We start from the raw sequence: 18,949 nt of genomic DNA on the forward strand, positions 1-18,949 counted from the left end.
TGATCCGACTACTAGTACCAGTACCACTCACTGCACCAAGTCACCAACGGACGACTAGTAGTCAGATGTGTCCCAGAGCAAAGGTCTAGAGGGAATGCAGAGCGACAATGGCGTGGAATCGGTCGCCTCGAGCTCGACTGCTGCTCCTCCCACGTCACCAACATCAGGTCTAGATGAACACCCTGCATCAAAGTCCGATCTGCTGCGTCAGTTCGCAGGAACCGGCACAAGCACCGCGTCTGGCGATGGAGGTATATTGGCACAGTTGACGAGCAACCCTTTTTTCACTGCGGGCTTCGGTCTTGCAGGACTGGGCGCGCTCGCGACATTTGCACAACGAGGCCTACGCCATGGAGCGGCCCTTCTGCGGCGCCGGCTGCTCGTTGACGTCGAAATCAGCGTCCGCGACGATTCCTACCCATGGTTCCTCTACTGGATGACGCTACACGAGCGAGGGAGAGCGATGGCAACAAATGGTGCCAGACAACTGGGCGGGAGCGGCGCAGAAACAAAGACCGGAATGTTTGAATCGATCCTCCAACGATTGACACCGGGGATGCGCCATCTCGCGATCGAGACGGAGAAACGAGAACTGCCCAACGGGGCGATCCACACGGATTTTGTGCTGATCCCGGGCCCGGGGAGACATGTGATACGGTACAAGAATGCCTGGATCGCAGTCAACCGACAGAGGGAATCGAAGCAATTCTCTATGGACGGGAAGCCATGGGAAACGGTGACCTTGACGACACTGTACGCGCATCGCCACGTGTTCGAGTCGCTCTTCAAGGAAGCCCACGACATTGCCACGCAATCTGTCGAAGGGAAAACCGTCATCTATACCGCCTGGGGCACCAAATGGGACAAATTCGGCCACCCTCGAAGCAAGCGACCTTTAGAGTCGGTCATTCTGGACGAAGGCGTCAAGGAACGGATTGTGGCCGATGTGCAAGATTTCCTGTCTTCTTCAAAATGGTACTATGAGCGAGGCATCCCCTATCGGCGAGGATACTTGCTTTATGGCCCGCCAGGCACCGGCAAATCCTCCTTCATCCAGGCCCTGGCGGGCCATCTGAACTACGACATTGCCATGCTCAATCTCAGCGAGCGAGGGCTCACGGACGACAGACTTAACCATTTGTTGACTGTAATACCGCAGCGCACGTTGGTGCTGCTGGAAGACGTCGACGCTGCATTCGCCAACCGTCGCCAGGTCGACTCCGATGGCTATCAGGGCGCCAATGTCACTTTCTCGGGCTTGCTGAATGCCTTGGATGGCGTCGGCAGTGCTGAGGAACGCATCATCTTCCTGACTACCAACCACGTCGACCGTCTTGATGAAGCTCTCGTCCGTCCTGGCAGAGTCGACATGACGGTCCACCTTGGTCCGGCCACGACCTATCAGATTGAGCAGCTCTGGGAACGGTTCTACGGCGATATCGATCAAGAGGGCAAGCTGAAGCGGAAATTCTTGTCCAAATTGGTGGCGAACCACGTGCTGCCTGATCCCTCGGCCCGCACTAGCCAGACCAGCATGGCTGCTTTGCAGGGCTTGTTCCTCTTCAACAAGGGGAATCCCCAGGGTGCGGTCGACATGGCCTGGCAGCTGGCGCCGGGTGAAATGCCCAGCGCGCTGGCTCCAACACAAGAGAGTCCACCTCAGTTGAGCTAGCAGTCGTCATTGCTGCTGGGCAGATAGATACCCGATAGATTATTCTGGCTTTGCCGTGGATGAAAGCATTTCATGTCCTACTGGAAATGTGTATAAACATTTGACCAACAACTTATCAAAGTTGGTGTAACAACTACATATCTTAAAGATCACGACACGGAATTGGTTATCTGTCGTTTCTTTCTTCTTCGGTTTGCACCACCCAGTCGAGAATTGACCAGACAATCAGGACATAGATATTTACGCACAAAGGTAGAGATACAAGAGACCATCCAGATACAGTAGTGTCATTTGGTCATATTATCAGCTACTAGTATTGTAGAGGTTCTAGGCCGGCAGCAAATCGAAGAGAGTATTTCCCGGCATATCAAGAGATTTCAACACCGCCATCTTCTTCGTCTGCAGACGCTGCCTCAGGATTAGGTAGCACAGTGCCGACTTCGGATTCGGGAGAGCTGCTGTTGCGAACTCGAGCCGCTGGTGCATCCTCTGGCTCATCATCGGCTGGCTTAGGGTCAACATCCATAGAGTCAGCCGCTGCAGGCTTCTCCGTCGAATCGTCGGCCTTTTTCTCCGCTCCATCCTTCTTTCCAACCCAGCCTTTACTCAGATTCACCAGCGGGGTATCGTCATTGAAAAGCCGTAATAACATGGCCCGCCGATCTTCCTTGGGCAGCATCAGGTTGACGCTTTGGAGCGACTTCCAGAGCGGAAAGACCATCCTTTCGCTTAGCCCATCTTCGGCATCACTCGGCTCGACGACAAGCACGCAGCAACCCATCTTCAAGGGCAAGATCTGCTCGCCAACCTCGCCGAGCTTTTTGTACTCTTCGCCATTGAATCGGGGAAACATCTCAATCAACAACCTTCTCAAAGTCTCCTTCTTGCGCAGTTTGACAATCCGCTCAGGGCCGACCCACGCTTCGAGTAGGCGCAAACCATCGGTCTGAATTCGCCAGGGGCAAATGTCCGGAGCTGGTGCGTCCTGCTTGACGTACATCTTCACCCCGGCGTGCACAAACTTCAAACCTTTGCCTTCGTTTTCTTGAAGGATCTCCTTGGCAAGCGCGTTGGTGTAGTATATGTTCTTGGTCGCAGTGCCTTGAGCGTTGCGGACCATGTATCTGTCGTTCGGGAACCGGGGTGACAGGTTGTAGAACTCTTTGATTTCGGCCAGTTCAGGGATTGATGGGGAGAGGTATTTGAACGGTTCTTCGAACGGTTGGTCACGGTTCCTCTTCCTGAATGGGTTCTGGGCATTGTTTGGCTGGTCCTGCTTGGGTTGAGAGTCTGCTGCATTCTGCACAGAGCCGTTCGTGGCTGTTGTTGGTGCTGGACCTGGTTCACTATCGGCTTCAGTGCCTGCAGCCGGCTGCTCCTCACTCTTGACTCTCTTTATCGGATGGGCCTCTTCCTCGTCCTCTGCAGGTGACCGTTTTCTCTTGACCGGTGAGTCTGCATCTACGGGCGTTGTGCCATTGACCTTTTCCACCGTGCCATCAGGGGCCGTTTCCAGCTCGACACTCTTTGAATTGAAGTCGGCAGCTTCCACTTTGGTGGGCTCCGGGGCGACAACAGCGGGTTTCTCTTCTGGCCTGGCCTTAATTTCGGACCGCTTCTCAAGAATGGCAATGAAGAATGCTCCCGTGTCTTGCTTATGGGGATACACGCGCATAGCTCTGTCAAGAGGCAAGTCGTTCTTCGGCGGAAACATGCTCTCAGCCAGACGGCCGAGGCCCTCCTCACCCACTGTTTCTTTCTGTTTCAGCACAGACTCGTAGTCGTTCCAAACCCGACCAGCTTTGTCCATGATGTTCCACTTCTTCAACCCTGGACTTCGCTTGAGCCCAGGCAGATAATCCTTCGTTTCGAGTAACTGAACTAGGTCTGAACCTCCACATCGGTTGATTGCCTCGGCGAGAACTGCTTCATCTTCCACCGGATTCATGCTGCACGTGGAATAGACCACTCGACCGCCCACTTTCAGCATCTGCAACGCCCGAATCAAGATTCTAACCTGCGTGGCATGCAGACCGAGTCCGTTGCTGGGCGCCCACTTCTTCCAGATCTCCATGTTCTTTCTCACCGTGCCGTCGCCAGAACAAGGCACATCTGCTAGAATTCGATCGAATTTGAGATATCTATTCTGAATAAGCTTTCCATCCTCGGTGCGGCTAGGTGAGACCTTGATGGAGGGGAAGATGGTCGCGTCGTGATTGCTGACAAGGATATTGGGTGAGCTTAGTCGCTTGACTTGGTGCACCAGCATGTGTGCTCGCTTGTAGTCGACATCGTTGGCAATGAGCAGACCAGTGGCACGGCCATCATCTTCATAATCTTCTCCTTCAGGTCTGTCCAAGCCTTTAGCAAGGTTTGCAGCGACTTGTCTACACCTTTCCTCCTCACCCGCATGAATCATTTCAATCAATTGCGCAGATTTACTGCCCGGTGCGGCACATAGATCCAAGACTGTCATGCCCGGTCTCAGGTCCATCAGCAACGGTGGAATCATGCTGACCACTTCCTGTCGAGTGATATTGCCGACATCTGTTTCTGCCACCAAGAACTTTTGGAAGTTCGCAAAGGGCTTGAACCGACGAATGACGTTCTTGGGAGTGGTCATATACCACGCCAGTTGATCCGGATACCATTCGACCGGTCGGGGGGCTTCGACATATTGGCCTTCGTACGTGATGGATGTAATCTCGGGGATATAGTAGTCGCGCAGTCGTTGCTGGACAGCTAGAGCATGCCTATGGACGGTCAGGCCAAATCACTGCCAAAAAGGTGGTGTACACGACAGACGTACGCTTTGGAACCAGTGAACCTGAAACTGTTGGGCAAATCCCTCCGCATCGCCTCCCAGAAATCCGATCGCTCCTCCTCCGGTATGATCCCAAGTTGGTTGTAGTATTCTTCGAACTTTTCATTGTACCGACTGATCTCTGCTTTATTTGTTCGGTTGTCTTGTCGCGGGCGATGGCCGCCGCCGCCTCGGCCTCCGCCTCGACCACCCTGGATTCGTTGTTAATACTGCTCAGTAGTGGAAAAAAGAGATATCCCTACTTTCTTACCGCCCCGTTTGCCCATTCTTGTAGAGAGTGGGATCAACTGAGATACTAGTAACGAGCGTCGGGCGCATGCAGTCGCGACGTGGGGAAATTTCACCACCAAATTTCTTGTATGAAGCGCGGATTCGAGTCCTTGCGGAGCCAGACTCAGGCTTATGTCAGCCTTGGCAGCGTTGAAAACAGCGAGAGATCTTCTCGGAAGAGAAAATGGACTTCATGCTTTGTACAGTACTTCTACTAATATAATACGGTACATGTAATTGTAACCAACGGGATATTTTCTCGCTCTACACAACACCAAAGGTACAGCTATGGACTACTTAGTCGATTCTAATCTAAAACCTCATGGCAGGTATCTTAACTGCCCAAGCTGTCTGTTTGGTTAGCATAGGCGTTCCTCCTCCACCCCACTTCCGATCGTATGTTCCCGAGGGAGCATTATGGGCAGGACATATCGGCAGAATATACCAATGGCGCGGACTTGCTCCATCAGCTGCCAATTGCAAATGCCCACCCAGCAGAGGCTTAAGCCAAGAGTGACTCCCAGGCTCGAGAATTTTGCAAAGCTGAGGAACGCAGCCGCCTCGCACGCAGTCGTATAACCACGACTTCCAATACTTAATCCATGAGCCAGCCCGTTTGTCCTTTTGAGTTCCGCTGACATTGAACACATAGGTATCGCCGATATCGACCCAGTCACAATTAGCTCTGAAAGCTCCCAGAGTACTTTGAAGGGGCTTCTGGTCATCTCCCGCGCCCTAAGATATTAGTCTCGTCTCATCAAGGCACAAGTTGTCTCGCGGCTTACCTCTTTGTCAGTAGGAGGCACTATTTCAGAATACCTGACAAACACCGAATCGACAACTGGGGCGCACAACGCTTTCTGACCGAGTTGTTCCACATCCGGTACACCGACCAGATCAGTTGTGTAGTCGTTCTGAGTTGGATCTTCGTGCTCTTCGCCCATTAATAGCCCAAAGACCCAGAATCCCAGGCCCTTAAACTGATCCATAGCGGCAAGCATCGCACATGCAAGCTTATCAGCACCTGGGGGTGGACCAGGTGGAGGCCTTCGAAGTCTCAACAGCTTTCGAAGAGTTTTTCGCAACTGCTGGTTTCCGAGTTGTTCCTCCAGAGATGACTTGTACTTCCGAACAGCCTCACGGACGGACATGGCGTGGCCAGAGATATCATCCTTGAGTTTCTTGTCTTGCTCCAAAGTCTCATTGTTCACTTTCCAGGTTTCAAAGATTGAATACCCTTCAACGAAGATACTCACACCTGGCAAGACCTTACCCACAACTGGCAAGACTTTACCAAGCACTTTGAACACCGGTGAAGCTTTCAACAGAAGGCCGCCACCTTTGCCTGTATGGGTCAGCACATTGCGTGTCCAAAGGGGAAATCCCCACCTAGCAATTTACCAAACTCTGCGCCGCCTTTCAAGGCCAATGTCGCCAGAGGTTTCACTCCAGCCGCGCCCACGACAAGCCCATGAAAAGCCATTTTACTGAACCCATTCGCAGCATAGGGAACCCTGGGAGGTCTGATACCTGGACCGGATGGAACTTCTGGCTTCACTCGAGGAGGTGTCGGGGTCGTAGCGAGTAGAGTTAGAAAGCTTGTGAGGGATTCGTGCAAATTCGACTCGTTATCCTGAATATCCTGAAAATGCTTTTCCAAAGCTTCGAACGCAGTAGCATAATTTTTCATGACTTCCTTAAATCCCTCGGCTGCATCTTTCTCGAATTTGAAATGCTCCGTAGCACTCATCGCAATACCGCTGGCTCCGCCGGCAATTGCCAAAGGGATACCCACGGGTGCAGCCGGCGTGAGAGACAAGATAATGCCTATAACGGATACAAGGGAGCTGGCTCTCGAGGCTATCCTCGTGCGATTGAGGTGGGCTTCAAGTGTATTGTACAATTCATCCAGTTTCTTGCCAGCTGCGGTGGATTGGGTTTCCAGGTCCGTCAACTTAGAATCAAGCTGATCATACAACTCCAACATTACTTCGAACCGGTCCACATACGCCTCCCTTGCAGCGGCGATGGCTGAAGGCGGTGCAGGGTTGTCAGCCATGGCTGAACTAATCAAGAGACTGGATAGGTTGAACTGAGAGCAATAGAATTCTGCAGAGACCGAGCATCTTTCAGATACTTATAGCCGGGCAAAGCCACACCTTTCGGACGTGCCTGCGCCTGAAGTCCAACCCGCATGATCTGAACTGATACCGTAGCTAACTGTTTTCACTGTCCGCGACGACCCTCCTGCAGCGGTTGGCCTGCAATGGAACCGCATCACAATCTCCGGCCGTCCCTTTGGTGGCGCACACAGTCGCGAGCTGTGAGGGTCATTACTGCGGTGGCGTGCTGGCTGCAGTATCACAGTGATGGCTGCAAGGCTGGCTGGCTGGAACATCAAGACTTCTTTTGAGAGAGTACTAGTACACTGCACGTCTGTCACTCGTATGAAGATGCTGGAAAGACGGGCTCAAAGCGAAGACCCCTCGTTGGCAAGCAGTTGGAGCATGACGCCGCACGGTCATCCTCTGCAGGATGAGAGATGGCCCATTGCTGGGTTAGCAGTCCATGCAAAAATCCTGTACCTCTCTCTGTTTGGCAAAGTCCCAGGTACAAATGAAGCGAGGTCATCTCGCCGAGACCTTCTTTTGCATTGATCGATGCGTCGTTTGCATCTCCATATGCAAATGCAGCTGAGGATGCATTTGAAAGTCATGACAGGAAGGATCTGCTTGCTTGGGCTTGTGCACTGCAAGCTTTCAACATGAAGTTGTCCTATGCCAGTTGCCATTATTGTGGGGCTGCCACCGGCTTCAACTTGAAAGCTCAGGCTGCGCGAAGGACCGCGCACACTGGCACTGCATGGCACTGCACGGAGCGCAAACATCCCCGGGCAGCTGCAGCTGTACGTGAAATACTAGTGTTGGCGGATCACGATAGTCGACAGCCATGGTCCCTTCTCGTTGTTCTTGAAAATGTCTGGACGGTACGTTGGTTGAAGAGTGGAGCAGCACGAGGATACAGCAACCTCCAGGTGTCGACATTCTTCTCGCAGGGCCGCTCGTGGGCTTCATTTGCTCAATCACTGTACCAGTGTGAAGAATGGGCAGACAGCGAAGGGAGAGGCCCACCAAAAGCATGTTGGTATCACATTACTTTGGAATATTGGGATTTGTCCAATCCTGCAGAGACACCCTCGAACGCCTGCCCATGAACTTGACTTCTATGTATTAAATACATCTACAAAACAAATACCCTGTTCCATAAGGCCTAGGGAGCTGGCTCTGCAACAAAAACTGCTTACGAACGTTGTGCAGGACACGTACTATCATTGCGCAGTCTACATTTACACACGATCCGCCGACAATGTCATAGGTGCGATCTACTGTGGTGAAGGGGCACAATGGTCGTCCGTCGACCTGCCTTGGGAGGCCGTCGATTGATCCGACCTCCCGCACTCCTGCACCCTTGCGATGTCTCACCTCGTCTTGCGTACAGTCTAGCCCCCAGAAGCCTCCCATGGAGCTGAGCAGTGCTTGGCCCCTTACTTTAGCTGGTCGGCCATATCCCTCACTCGCTTACACCCCGAGACGGATAGGCAAGGAGTGGTGGTGCTTACACTTCAGCTGGATGCTAGTGCGCAAGACGGTTGCACATATCGATTCGAAGATGACCGGTTGTGTTGCCGGCAATCCACCTGCCATTGCGCCGCACAGCACATGGGAGGTCGACATCTCATGGTGCGAGACGACCGAGAACTGACTCGACCGACGTGCGGCAAAGTCCTCTCGTTGTCCAGACTGGCGAGTGACAGGAGTGGCCGCGCACCAAAAGCAATAGTAGTGCAGTCAGATCTGTCGCTATATGCACGATCTCGTCTATCTGCCCGTTTCCTGTACTAGTAGGGCCGTCAGCCCTTGTGCTTGGCTATTCCAACGGACTTCAACCTTGGAAGTTTCGTGGCCAGGAAGCCCGGCCAGAACGCACCCGAATGTCCGCCGATGACAGTGGGCAGACTGGAGGAGCTGGCCCAGTGTGACCGTGTCCCTCTATTCTGCCCACCTTGCCTAACCCTCTTCAAGACGCCGGGGAAAGGTCAGTGGAGCATTGAGTGCGCACCGTTATAACGTTAGCTGTTCGGCGCCAACCGATGCGGGCGCCTTCTCGGAATGCCGACCCGAGCCCACATTGCCGATATAACAAGCTCTTTTCAACGGCTCCAAACTCTGGACGGCATATTACTGCTACGGTTATAAGGAAACATGCGGAACGGCGCGCGAAGCCGGCAATCTCTCTAGGTCTCACAAAAGACTCAGGTTCATAATATGATCCTACCTGATGGAACGCCTCAAGATAACTTATTGACAATGGGCGAGACACACACCCTTCCTGTTCATGCTTGACAGGGTCGACTCTCCACTCTCCACCCTTCCTTAGCTGACAGCGGGGATGCTGTTGAATCGTCCTTACCTTGGCCGAGTCCCTGCAAGGCACCTGTCATCCACATTTTATGCTCTGACCATTGGACCATTCTGGATTTGGGGCTATTCTCTTAGAACTTGACAAGTCGCGCGTCCAACGCTTCCAGTGCAAGAGTGAACGACACATCCGAAGTGGCAACCACCGATCCGAACTTTTGAACAGATGGACACGCCATGGTTCGATATCTGGGTACCGCACAACGTGCCATGCTGCGACTTTATATTGCCAGAGTTGACACCTCTGGGGATGGCAGATTCCAATCTCTTCCAAATCATCTGTGCACCGAGTATCTACAGTGAGCTTTGAACATGTTGGAGTCTACGGATGCTGCTTTGGTGGGCACGAGCCTCGTGCTCGCGGTCGGGACCATCGTTTTTGTGTCGATCCAGCTCGACAGGCAGTACACGACCGTTGGTCGGCTGAACGCAAGTAAATGTGAGTCCACAAACGATCTCAACCACCGCAAGGCTGCAAATACTGACCCGCTATAGGGTTCCTGGTCATCAGTGCTGTACGTTGCACCTACCACCGACTTCGTATGGACTTTTTCCTAACTTGAAGTGCAGTTCCTCGCCTTGGTCATGACAGGCATTGTATGTGCGGGTAAGGATGTTCTTCTCAATCCCTGGTACCAAACTCCAGTGTGACTGATATGCCTCCAGCGGCTGCGAACGGCCTTGGAGCCGATATCACACCCCTCGAATTTGCGACACGACCATTACTGCAGAAGGTATTGATTTGCAAGTGAGCCTTGCGTGCTGGAATCATAGCTGACTTCTTCTTAGCTTCTTGTCGCCGTTTTCCCGCCATATTTTCTTTGCAACATGTTCGTCAAGCATGCGTGGTTGACGTTCTATTACGGTCTCGCACGGAGCCGATGTCAACGATACTTCATCCACTTCATGCAGTTCGTCGCCGCCGGCTTTGGCATCAGCTCTGTGTTCGTCATATTGCTGCAGTGTATCCCTCTCAGCCACATGTGGAATCCACTCGCAAGTCCTGACGCCAAGTGCGTCGACATCATGACCTTCTTCTATTGCAATTCCATCATCATGATTGTCAACGATGTCATCCTGTACCTGATCCCAATGGTACTGCTCCGCAACGTCGACATGGTGAAGCCGCACCGATTGGGCTTATATGCTTTGTTCGCCTTGGGACTACTGTACGATATTTCTCCATCTCCCCAGCTCAACCAGCCTGTCACTGACACATCTGTTCCAGTGTTGTCGTTGCAAGCATCCTGCGTCTCGTTGCTCTCGTCCACCTCGACAGGGGCGGCAGCGTCTCAGGTACGACATTCCCTCCGAATGACCCAGGGTCTGCCCTTTTTGCGTGGAAAAACAGGTTGTGGCTAACCTTTTTTGGGGGACGTTTGCAGAAAACTACGCCTTGGTCTATCTCTGGGCAGCCGTGGAAAACCACATCGGCATCTGGGCCGCCTGTGGCGGCGCCATCAAGCAGAAAACCCTATCTGCATTGCACAAAATCCGAAGATCCTACAGCGGCGCCAGATACCACTCGGACGACAAGTCGTCGTCACCGACACAGGTCTCGACCACGTTGGCTCGCAGCCAGTGCACCGAGGACCGGGCCTTGTACGAGCGTACAGACAGTATGCAGGAACATGCATCTAGCTTTGGCAGCAAGTCTCCGCAGACGCTGTATGAGATGCAATCGGTGCCTGACTCGCCGACCAAGTCCATCTCTATCGAGCATGAAAAGCGGCTTGATGTTTGAGCGATTGGTTAGCCGACTGACTGGCTATGCCGGTGACATCTTCTTTTGCCTGACACACACAAAAGCCCTGGGATGCGAAGCGGACAAATTGCTGGCTGAGGTACAAAAGAAGACCAAATGGGATTGGATCTTATGAGGATATGTAGACCATTGATGACATGATAATGATGGAATGGACAGGATAATGGAAATGAATGAACATCAGCACTGGCAGGGCACCTGCCAGCCAAAATTTACCGTAGTCGTAGCCGGGGTGCATTGGCGGTTCAGTATACTGAAGCAGTGAAGTCCTTCATAATTTGATAATGATCATGTCTGTCTCGTCTGGTATCGACACAAGAACACTCGCCCCGCCCGTCCGTCCGGTTTGCAAATTGCCCGCCAACTCCGGCTTCACACCCACTCAAATGCGATACAGGACCAAGCTTTGCCATTCCATTTTTTTTTGTTTGACCCGAAACTCCTCGCTGATGAACCCGAACCGGATAATGGCAAGCAAAGTAGAGCAGTTGATTGTCTTTATTGTTTGGTTTTCCTTTAAAACACCCACCGATAACTGGCGTACCTCCCAGCAGTCTCACTCTTGCGGATGATCTTGACGACATTCCCTCTCTTGAGACCGAGGTATTTAGCGACGGGATCATTGAACTGGATGCGAGGCAGCTGAGTCTCCTTCAGACGGTATCTGTCGAGCAACACCTTTTTCTCCTCGGCACTCAACAGAACGTGTTTGGGCACCAACTCGTGTCTAGTAATATTTACCAGCAGGTCTGACTCCTGGAACCATTCCGCCGTGATACCTCGCTCCGCCAGCGGCTCGAACGCCCTAAGTGCGGCCGCGGTGACGGGTGAAATGGTAATGAAGATTCCGGTGGTGAACTTGTTCGCGTCCAGATGTTGCGCAAACGCGCGCAGGTGCTTGATGCCAATGGTGGTCTCCGGGCTGAATTCCACCCAGATGGTGCCGGCCGTCGTCTGCGGGTTCGGGTTTGACTTGGTCGGTCGCGGTGTGTCGCGCTTGATCATCTCTTCCGTCGGCACCGCTTGCAGTTTCATCAGTCTCCGCCTAAGGTATGCCACAGTCAGTCACTTGGTCGCGCGGGCGCATTTCGAAAAAACTCACTCAACGTGGCCTGTGGATGGATCGCCAAACTTCCTCTGGAAATCATCGCGGGTGATTGCGAGCTCGTCCTGCGCGATCGCATAGCCCTGTGGAAATAAATGGTCAGCACTACTGCTTCCATCCTATAAGCGATGGCAAGGTCGGTCGGTCGGTCGCATACCCTGTCTACCAGCATTTCGAGTACCGTCCGCCATGTCCTCCAAAGTCTGGTCAGTTCCTTCTCGCCCTCCACCGACAGCTTTGGCCGGTCGTCGTAGTCCATTCTGCCGCAAAACCCTTGGGGCGACGATTCAAAAAGGGTTACAGAAAAAGGATGCAACAGAGAACTAGGTTATCTCTTGGTAAGAGTGGTGGAGCGGCGACGGCGAGTATGATTATACCTCTTCTAGGTCTTCAATACCCAACTTCAACTTCTCGAAGCGCGACGCAGGCAAAAGTTTCTGGGCTTGGCGGATGCGGAACAAATAGTCGGGAACAAGTTAGCCGCAATTATTTTTTAGTGGCTGCGCTTGCGGATTTAACAAGGGCGTTTATAAGGTACTTTGGCCGTGGAGGGGAATCAGCCGCACACCGCAGGTGTACTAGTGTACGCCCTATTTTCTCCACACACTGCACCAACAAGCAAGAACCCGACTCTATCACACTGGCATTATTTCTCAGTAAACTAAATATTGCACAACAGGACTACTAGTAGTATCCATACTATTAGCTCTCGAAAGTCTGTCCTCTGTCCGAGTCCCTCATCGTCTTCTCGAGTCCCTGCCTGTTGTGTCCGTGGTCTGTCACTGCTGGCACATCTACTGTCACCCCTCTTCACCGCTACCGTGACCTAGCATGGACTAGAAATACATAACATATAATCCTCAATATCGCACGCTACCTCGACCTGTCCTTTCGGTAACTCCCAGTTTGGTCGTCGCGACAAAACATTCATTCTATCACCATGGCCGATACGGAAACTGTCTCTGCCACTGATGGCACTCAAAAGTCGCGACCTGAGAAGCCTGATGAAGCGAAGTTCAAGGCTGCCCTTGCACAGGCGGAGAAGGAACACGAAGCCGCCCAGGCCAGATTTGTATGTCTGATATCATGCCCCCTTGTCACGACGTAAAGACTCTTTGTGACTGACTGATTGGGTTTCAGAACGCCGCCCGAGCCAAACTCGACAGTGCCCGTCCTGGAAAGTCCACGCCCGCCAACGACCGCTTCAAAGAGCTTGTGGAAGAACAAAAGGCGATCCGTCAGAAGCAGCAGGAACACAAGTCGGCGAAGTCAGGCCAACAGGAGAAGTTCAACCAGAATGATGCCTTGATCAAGAAGCTCATCGCCGAGCAGAAGGATGCCCGCACCCGTGCTGGATTCAAGAACGCCGAGGAGATCGATGCCAAAATTGCTAGCATCATGAAGCAAGTTGACTCTGGTAACATGAAGCTGGTGGACGAGAAGAAGGCGTTGGCTGAGGTTTCGGCCCTGCGTCGCCAAAGAAAGGGATTCACGGCTCTGGACGATCTGCAGAAGAAAATCGACGAGAAGAAGGCCGAGAACGCAGAGCTGAAGAAATCCTTCGACAACCCGGAGGCTCGTGCTTTGGCGCAAAAATATGAAGAGAACCAGAAAGAGCTCGACCAGATCAAGGCCGCGCGTGAGGACACCAACAAGAACTTGGACGCCTTGAAAGCGGAGCGGGAGAAGTTGTACCAGGAGCAGCAGGCCACGTACGCTAACATCCGGAAGATCAAGGACGACTACTATGCGCAAAGGAAGGCTTACAAGGAGTACGAAGACCAACTTTACCAGCAACGCCGGGAGCGACAGAAGGCCGAGCGTGAGGCCTACGAGAAGGAAAAGCGTCGCCGTATCGCCGAGCAGAAACTTGAAGAAGCCAGCGAACCGGCTTTCTCGAACGAGATTCGTATTGCTGAAGGTCTCATTCGCCATTTTGACCCGTCCTCGGTTAATTCTGGAGAGGCCAAGGAGTCAGCCAGCCAGCTCGCCGCGACCGCGCAACGACAAGTGGACGATGCCGGCTTCAAGGGCATGAAGGTCATGAAGAAAGAGGACGAGGACTTCTTTGTGGGAAGTGGAGGCAAGAAGAAGGGCAAAGGTGGCAAGAAGGCTGCTGCTTCCTCTACCGCCGAATCTGGAAAAATCAACCTGAACATTGGCATCATCGAAGAGCTGGCCAAGGTCGGTGTCGACCCACCAAGCACTCAAGCTGATGTTCCTGCCGTTGTTGAGAAATTGAAGGCCAAGGTTGAAGCCTGGAAGAAGGACCAAGAGAGCCAGACCAAGAAGGTAAGAAATGTTTGTGCTTTGCATATTAGAGAGATACTGACCGTTCGTGACAGAACATCGAGAAAGCCAAGAAGGAAATCGAAAAGCTGGAGCAGGAAGCCACTGAAGCGTCCAATGCCTCTCCTCCACCTTCTCGAGGCGCCGGCAAGGGCGGCCGAACCGATCGTGCGAAGAAGGTTGCATTGAAAGACTCTGGTGTCAATGGAACTATTTCTGTCGAGGCCGAGGAAGCACAGGAAAAGGATGCAGTTGCTGATGTTGCTAAGGAGCTGAAGGAAACCAAGATCGAAGACAAGGAGAATGAGGAGGTTGCCACGGCATAGACGGGATTGCTATACCACGGATATACGAGCAGTCATGCCAGGCATTCTACAGGAGCGATACTAGGCTGGCTGCTCGCTGGCTTTTGCTTGCTTCTTGTTCTTCCTGGTCAGTTTCATGCCTTTCATGCCAGGCAGACCTTTCTCAGTGTGATTGTTAGGAGCGATAGGGGAGGACACCGTAAGGCCTAGGAAAAGTACCAAAAGTACCCAAAAGCCAGACTATGTTCTATTTGCACTATTAGAGACAGCCCAGGTGTTGCAATAACAGAAACGGCAGACCATTTTTCACACGCGTACTAGATACAGACACTGCCCTTGATGATGGGATTGCAGGCTATGGACGGTGCATGTTCACCACAAATCCTACCGAGTATTTGTAGCGTCACTCCGCACGCCGTACTGGTGTTGCAGAAGAGGCACCGCTCGACGTCATTGGCCATCCCACAACGACATGACATGACATGGAACTCCCGAGGTAGAGTACGCGGAGCCTCGCCGCGTGAAGCGTCCTTCTTCCATTCTATCCTTTGTCTTCTATTCAACTCTCATCTCAGATCGTCCGAGAAACAGGTACTCATCCGGCCAGCAGCGACACCAGAGCCATACACACAGTTCTTCGACCCAACCACCTACCGAGTCGTCGAGACCATACTTATCAGGCAGAACAGTACATTCCCGACCTACGGAACAACCACTACAGCAATGGCATCTCCATCTACATCAGTATTCCGACCCGGAACACTAGCATTCATCACAGGCTCCGCATCCGGCGTCGGCTTCGCATTCGCCCAACACTGCCGTCGACAAGGGATGCACGTCGCCCTAGCCGACATCAACAGCGACAATCTCGAAAAGGCCAAAACAGCATTACAAGCAATCACTCCCAACACTCCCAACACAAATACTTCCCCCCAAATCCTAACATACACCCTCGACGTATCCGACTTATCAGCATGGACACAAGTCAAGTCCGACCTAACAACCAACAAAAGGTTCTCGACGATCAATTTCCTCATGCTCAACGCCGGGATGAGTATGAAACCCAGCACTTCAACACCATGGGACGACGCAGCATATTTCCACAAAACACTCGCAACCAACTTTTTCGGCGTTGTCCATGGTCTCGCCACTCTGTTGCCCCTAGTCACAGACACAAAATCAAATTCCGACAGTTCCGGTCCTTCAGCCATTGTGATTACCGGAAGTAAACAGGGCATCACCAACCCACCAGGAAACCCAGCCTACAACGCCAGTAAAGCAGCAGTCAAAGTCGTCGCTGAGCAACTTGCTCACGACTTACGAAGCAAGACCTCAACATCACAGCAACAGGTGTCCGTCCACCTCCTCGTACCCGGATGGACGTTCACGGGTCTTAGTGGGAATCAAGGACCCGTGCCGGATGAACAGGCCTTGAACAAAAAACCCCGCGGCGCCTGGTTACCGAGTCAGGTCGTTGAGTATGGCGTTAAGAAAATCAACGCGGGGAAATTCTATATCATTTGTCCGGACACGGATGTCGATGAGGCTCTTGATCAGGCTCGTATGGCGTGGGCGGTGGGCGATATTATTGAGGGCAGGAGTGCGTTGAGTCGATGGGATCAACAGTTCAAGTTTGATGCTGCGAAGGCGATTGCGGAGGATGCAGAGAGAAGAAGAGGTGCGAAGAAGGCTTGAGATGCAGTGACATGCAGGTGAAAGAACAGAGCTTATGATGCACTGCATGAATGATGAGATAAATTGAAAGTTGGAGCAAGGCTCAAGATGCAAAGAATCTGGGGTGTAACCTGCAGAACGTAAATGACGACTTTACAGACGGTATGTACAGTATGTATCATGCGAAGCGATACAGGAAATAGGTACTGTAGTACTACCACAAAAATCTCAATCGCCTTGGAATGAGAGTGATACGGATGGACTGGATCCTCACGGATATGCATATCACACATTCGAGTGAGGCTGACAGGAAAGGAGCATGAGCGTGGCGATACATGGCGTGTGCCACAATCAAGTCTTTTTGGTCATTAACGACACACCCTCCTACCCACCTGCCTACCTACCATCAACCTACCTGTTAGTCCTGGGTCCCCAGAACAAGTCAGTATATCACCTGTCTCAGCGCAATATCAGGCGGATCCCAGACCACGTCCTTGACACTGGCACGCTGGCGGGCAGGAACCTTGAATGGCAACAAGTGATCGGTATCGGTAGAGCCAACCCACAATTTGTTGCGGATGAGGAGGAACGGGCCTGTATCTCCTTCTTTCAGATCCAGACTCTCTGAATCACCGCTAGATCTCAACCTAGATCCAGCTCCAGAAGGAGAGTCGACACCAGTATCCGTTCCACTTGTAGCTTTGTCTTCCTTTCCTTCTGGCACATCTAACCCGATCGCCCGTCTCGCACGCACACTGACACATTCATACAACGTACGTGCATCAGCCTCCGTACCAGCCTGATAAACCCCGACACCGAGAGAGGCCAGATGAAGCGGGTCGCCTGTGCCCCAGGGGGTGAAGGCATTGCCGACATTGTTGATGGACAGACAAGCTTCGAGACCCAGACGGCTAATCATATCGACGACCTGGATAGTTCCCCGAGGACGATTGTGAGGCGCATGTGCACTGAAACCCAACCGATTACCGTCCTCAGCTTGCGCTGTCGAAGACGGCGGCTGCTGCTGTTGCGGACGTCCCATCATGAACAAATCGCTCGTAGGCAGCCCTACAAAATAAATTGGAAGACATGATTCCCTAATCTCATGCGCCAGCCTGGCCATCTCAGCATCACTGCAAAGAGTCAGACGCGAGCAGTGGCCCAGCACGATCGTTTTAGTCCTATCGGCCCGCTCGGTCCATCGCGCTTCTTTCAGTAACTTCAAAACGTCCCAGACCATCAGACTTTTAGTTTCGTCGAGGTTGTAGTCGAGGTGGAAATCCAAATGGAGGGAATACTTGAGGGCCATTTCGATCGCCCACCGGATGTTCTGTCGGCTGGCTTCGACGTCCACTTCAACATACGGAGTTGTTCCGAGGGCTTCGATCACGGCGGCAGCATTGATAGCACCAGCATGAGCACCTCTACCAAAGTCATCTTGGCCACTGTCATTGATAGTATGGCGGCGGCGGCTACCGCAGTACTTGTCCAACGCCTCAGTGAGTAAGCGACGATTCTCCTCGCCGTGATACTCGGCGCTGAATAAGGGATCTTGGGCAAATGCGCAAATTTGAACTTTGAAACAACCATTTCTGCCCTTGAAGCTGTTGATATCGGTAGGGTCGCTGCTCTTGCGATCACCGCCGCTTGCGTCAGTTCTGGGCGTGGTGGTAGTAGTAGGAGGAGGAGGAGGAGTGCCAGTGGTGGCGTTTTCATTCTCAAACCCCCATTTCAACATAAGCGCCGCCTCCAAGCCCTTATGGCGCGTGACATGGTCGACTTCCACAAAGGCCCGACACGAAGTGACGCCCTGCGTTGCCGACGTGGCTAGCAGCTGCGCACCCCGTAGGTAGAGGTCGTCGGGTGTATACCGCTCCTTAGCACGCGCTGTCAACGCCAGTGCTTCGGTGAAAGAACCGCTTCGTGGGGTCAGATCGGTGTAGTCAAAATCACCGGTCAAAAGATATGCTTTGTCAAGGTGAACATGGGGATGACATAGCGATGGAAGAAGAAGCGGAGCGGTGGGAACCGGCGACAACGACGTCGACGGCTCGATAGACTTGATGATGCCCGCTTCAATATCCACGTCCCATCGAGACTCCGGCTCACGCCCTGACAAAATGATATTCTGCAGCTTCATGGATCGATCGATCGGACACCTACAAATAGGATAATTCGGACCGATAAGAGAAGGACGGTTTGAATACCTATGGGTCGACAACCCGATTGATGTGCATCATACAAGACTACTATGGGTGCAAGGCCAGGAACCTCGGGCAAGTCCGTCACGGTAACGGGACTGCATCCTCGCCTCCTTGTTCCACAAGGCTGTGTGCCGGCGGCTGATCCACCGCAGCAGCCTCGTCCTAACAAGCCTCGTCCCGCAGCACGGTCTGTCTCATCCCCTGCAAAAATGGCAGCAATCTGGAGAATCATGTTGCTGCACCACTCCTACAACACCAGCAGCAACAGCAACAGCAACAGGTACAGGTGCAACCAACTTGGATTGTTAGGCGAGAGACGAGGTAGGATCCACGACCGGAGAGAATAGAAGAAAAAAGAAGTAA

General features: G+C 52.6%; 9 protein-coding genes across 9 annotated transcripts; 5 read left to right on the plus strand and 4 right to left on the minus strand.

Annotated features, from left to right (window-relative positions):
- Positions 1-94: 94 nt before the first annotated feature.
- On the plus strand, positions 95-1,672 carry HMPREF1120_02053 (mitochondrial chaperone BCS1; the record flags this gene model as incomplete). Its single annotated transcript, XM_009156086.1, has 1 exon — positions 95-1,672. The coding sequence occupies one exon, from the start codon at positions 95-97 to the stop codon at positions 1,670-1,672; it is 1,578 nt and encodes a 525-aa protein (XP_009154334.1).
- Positions 1,673-1,732: 60 nt separating this feature from the next.
- Positions 1,733-4,850, minus strand: HMPREF1120_02054 (methyltransferase (Ncl1)). Its single transcript, XM_009156087.1, has 3 exons — positions 4,739-4,850; positions 4,482-4,687; positions 1,733-4,425 (listed from the first exon to the last, which is right to left on the minus strand). Exons 1-3 carry the CDS (start codon positions 4,760-4,762, stop codon positions 2,040-2,042), a joined length of 2,616 nt encoding a protein of 871 aa, XP_009154335.1. The 5' UTR covers positions 4,763-4,850; the 3' UTR covers positions 1,733-2,039.
- Positions 4,851-5,013: 163 nt separating this feature from the next.
- On the minus strand, positions 5,014-7,941 carry HMPREF1120_02055 (uncharacterized protein). Its single transcript, XM_009156088.1, has 3 exons — positions 6,156-7,941; positions 5,552-6,111; positions 5,014-5,501 (listed from the first exon to the last, which is right to left on the minus strand). The coding sequence occupies exons 1-3, from the start codon at positions 6,823-6,825 to the stop codon at positions 5,079-5,081; spliced, it is 1,653 nt and encodes a 550-aa protein (XP_009154336.1). The 5' UTR covers positions 6,826-7,941; the 3' UTR covers positions 5,014-5,078.
- A 1,615-nt stretch (positions 7,942-9,556) lies between these two features.
- HMPREF1120_02056 (uncharacterized protein) lies at positions 9,557-9,739 on the plus strand (the record flags this gene model as incomplete). The annotated part of the gene is made up of 1 exon (XM_009156089.1): positions 9,557-9,739. The coding sequence occupies one exon, from the start codon at positions 9,557-9,559 to the stop codon at positions 9,737-9,739; it is 183 nt and encodes a 60-aa protein (XP_009154337.1).
- On the minus strand, positions 9,713-12,584 carry HMPREF1120_02057 (DNA-directed RNA polymerase II subunit E). Its single transcript, XM_009156090.1, has 3 exons — positions 12,272-12,584; positions 12,112-12,197; positions 9,713-12,054 (listed from the first exon to the last, which is right to left on the minus strand). The coding sequence occupies exons 1-3, from the start codon at positions 12,371-12,373 to the stop codon at positions 11,526-11,528; spliced, it is 717 nt and encodes a 238-aa protein (XP_009154338.1). The 5' UTR covers positions 12,374-12,584; the 3' UTR covers positions 9,713-11,525.
- On the plus strand, positions 10,073-10,988 carry HMPREF1120_02058 (uncharacterized protein; the record flags this gene model as incomplete). Its single annotated transcript, XM_009156091.1, has 3 exons — positions 10,073-10,413; positions 10,473-10,540; positions 10,630-10,988. The coding sequence occupies 3 exons, from the start codon at positions 10,073-10,075 to the stop codon at positions 10,986-10,988; spliced, it is 768 nt and encodes a 255-aa protein (XP_009154339.1).
- A 470-nt stretch (positions 12,585-13,054) lies between the features above and the next one.
- On the plus strand, positions 13,055-14,729 carry HMPREF1120_02059 (uncharacterized protein; the record flags this gene model as incomplete). Its single annotated transcript, XM_009156092.1, has 3 exons — positions 13,055-13,186; positions 13,255-14,406; positions 14,460-14,729. 3 exons carry the CDS (start codon positions 13,055-13,057, stop codon positions 14,727-14,729), a joined length of 1,554 nt encoding a protein of 517 aa, XP_009154340.1.
- Positions 14,730-15,431: 702 nt separating this feature from the next.
- Positions 15,432-16,403, plus strand: HMPREF1120_02060 (short chain dehydrogenase/reductase; the record flags this gene model as incomplete). Its single annotated transcript, XM_009156093.1, has 1 exon — positions 15,432-16,403. One exon carries the CDS (start codon positions 15,432-15,434, stop codon positions 16,401-16,403), a length of 972 nt encoding a protein of 323 aa, XP_009154341.1.
- A 421-nt stretch (positions 16,404-16,824) lies between these two features.
- Positions 16,825-18,522, minus strand: HMPREF1120_02061 (uncharacterized protein; the record flags this gene model as incomplete). Its single annotated transcript, XM_009156094.1, has 1 exon — positions 16,825-18,522. The coding sequence occupies one exon, from the start codon at positions 18,520-18,522 to the stop codon at positions 16,825-16,827; it is 1,698 nt and encodes a 565-aa protein (XP_009154342.1).
- Positions 18,523-18,949: the final 427 nt, after the last annotated feature.

This window comes from Exophiala dermatitidis, assembly GCF_000230625.1.
Source record: "Exophiala dermatitidis NIH/UT8656 unplaced genomic scaffold supercont1.2, whole genome shotgun sequence".
Classification (NCBI taxonomy): domain Eukaryota; kingdom Fungi; phylum Ascomycota; class Eurotiomycetes; order Chaetothyriales; family Herpotrichiellaceae; genus Exophiala; species Exophiala dermatitidis.

Excerpts from the sequence above, each read along its gene's own strand:
- HMPREF1120_02054 (XM_009156087.1), bottom strand. The coding sequence starts at position 4,762 with ATGGGCAAACGGGGCGGTAAGAAA. Across the intron at positions 4,688-4,738 it reads GCAAACGGGGCGGTAAGAAA|GGTGGTCGAGGCGGAGGCCG; the intron begins GTAGGGATATCT and ends CAACGAATCCAG. Across the intron at positions 4,426-4,481 it reads AGGTTCACTGGTTCCAAAGC|GCATGCTCTAGCTGTCCAGC; the intron begins GTACGTCTGTCG and ends GACCGTCCATAG.
- HMPREF1120_02055 (XM_009156088.1), bottom strand. The coding sequence starts at position 6,825 with ATGGCTGACAACCCTGCACCGCCTTCAGCCATCGCCGCTGCAAGGGAG. Across the intron at positions 6,112-6,155 it reads AGAGTTTGGTAAATTGCTAG|GCAAAGGTGGCGGCCTTCTG; the intron begins GTGGGGATTTCC and ends TGACCCATACAG. Across the intron at positions 5,502-5,551 it reads TGCCTCCTACTGACAAAGAG|GGCGCGGGAGATGACCAGAA; the intron begins GTAAGCCGCGAG and ends CTAATATCTTAG.
- HMPREF1120_02057 (XM_009156090.1), bottom strand. The coding sequence starts at position 12,373 with ATGGACTACGACGACCGGCCAAAGCTGTCGGTGGAGGGCGAGAAGGAA. Across the intron at positions 12,198-12,271 it reads TCGAAATGCTGGTAGACAGG|GGCTATGCGATCGCGCAGGA; the intron begins GTATGCGACCGA and ends TTATTTCCACAG. Across the intron at positions 12,055-12,111 it reads CCATCCACAGGCCACGTTGA|GCGGAGACTGATGAAACTGC; the intron begins GTGAGTTTTTTC and ends GGCATACCTTAG.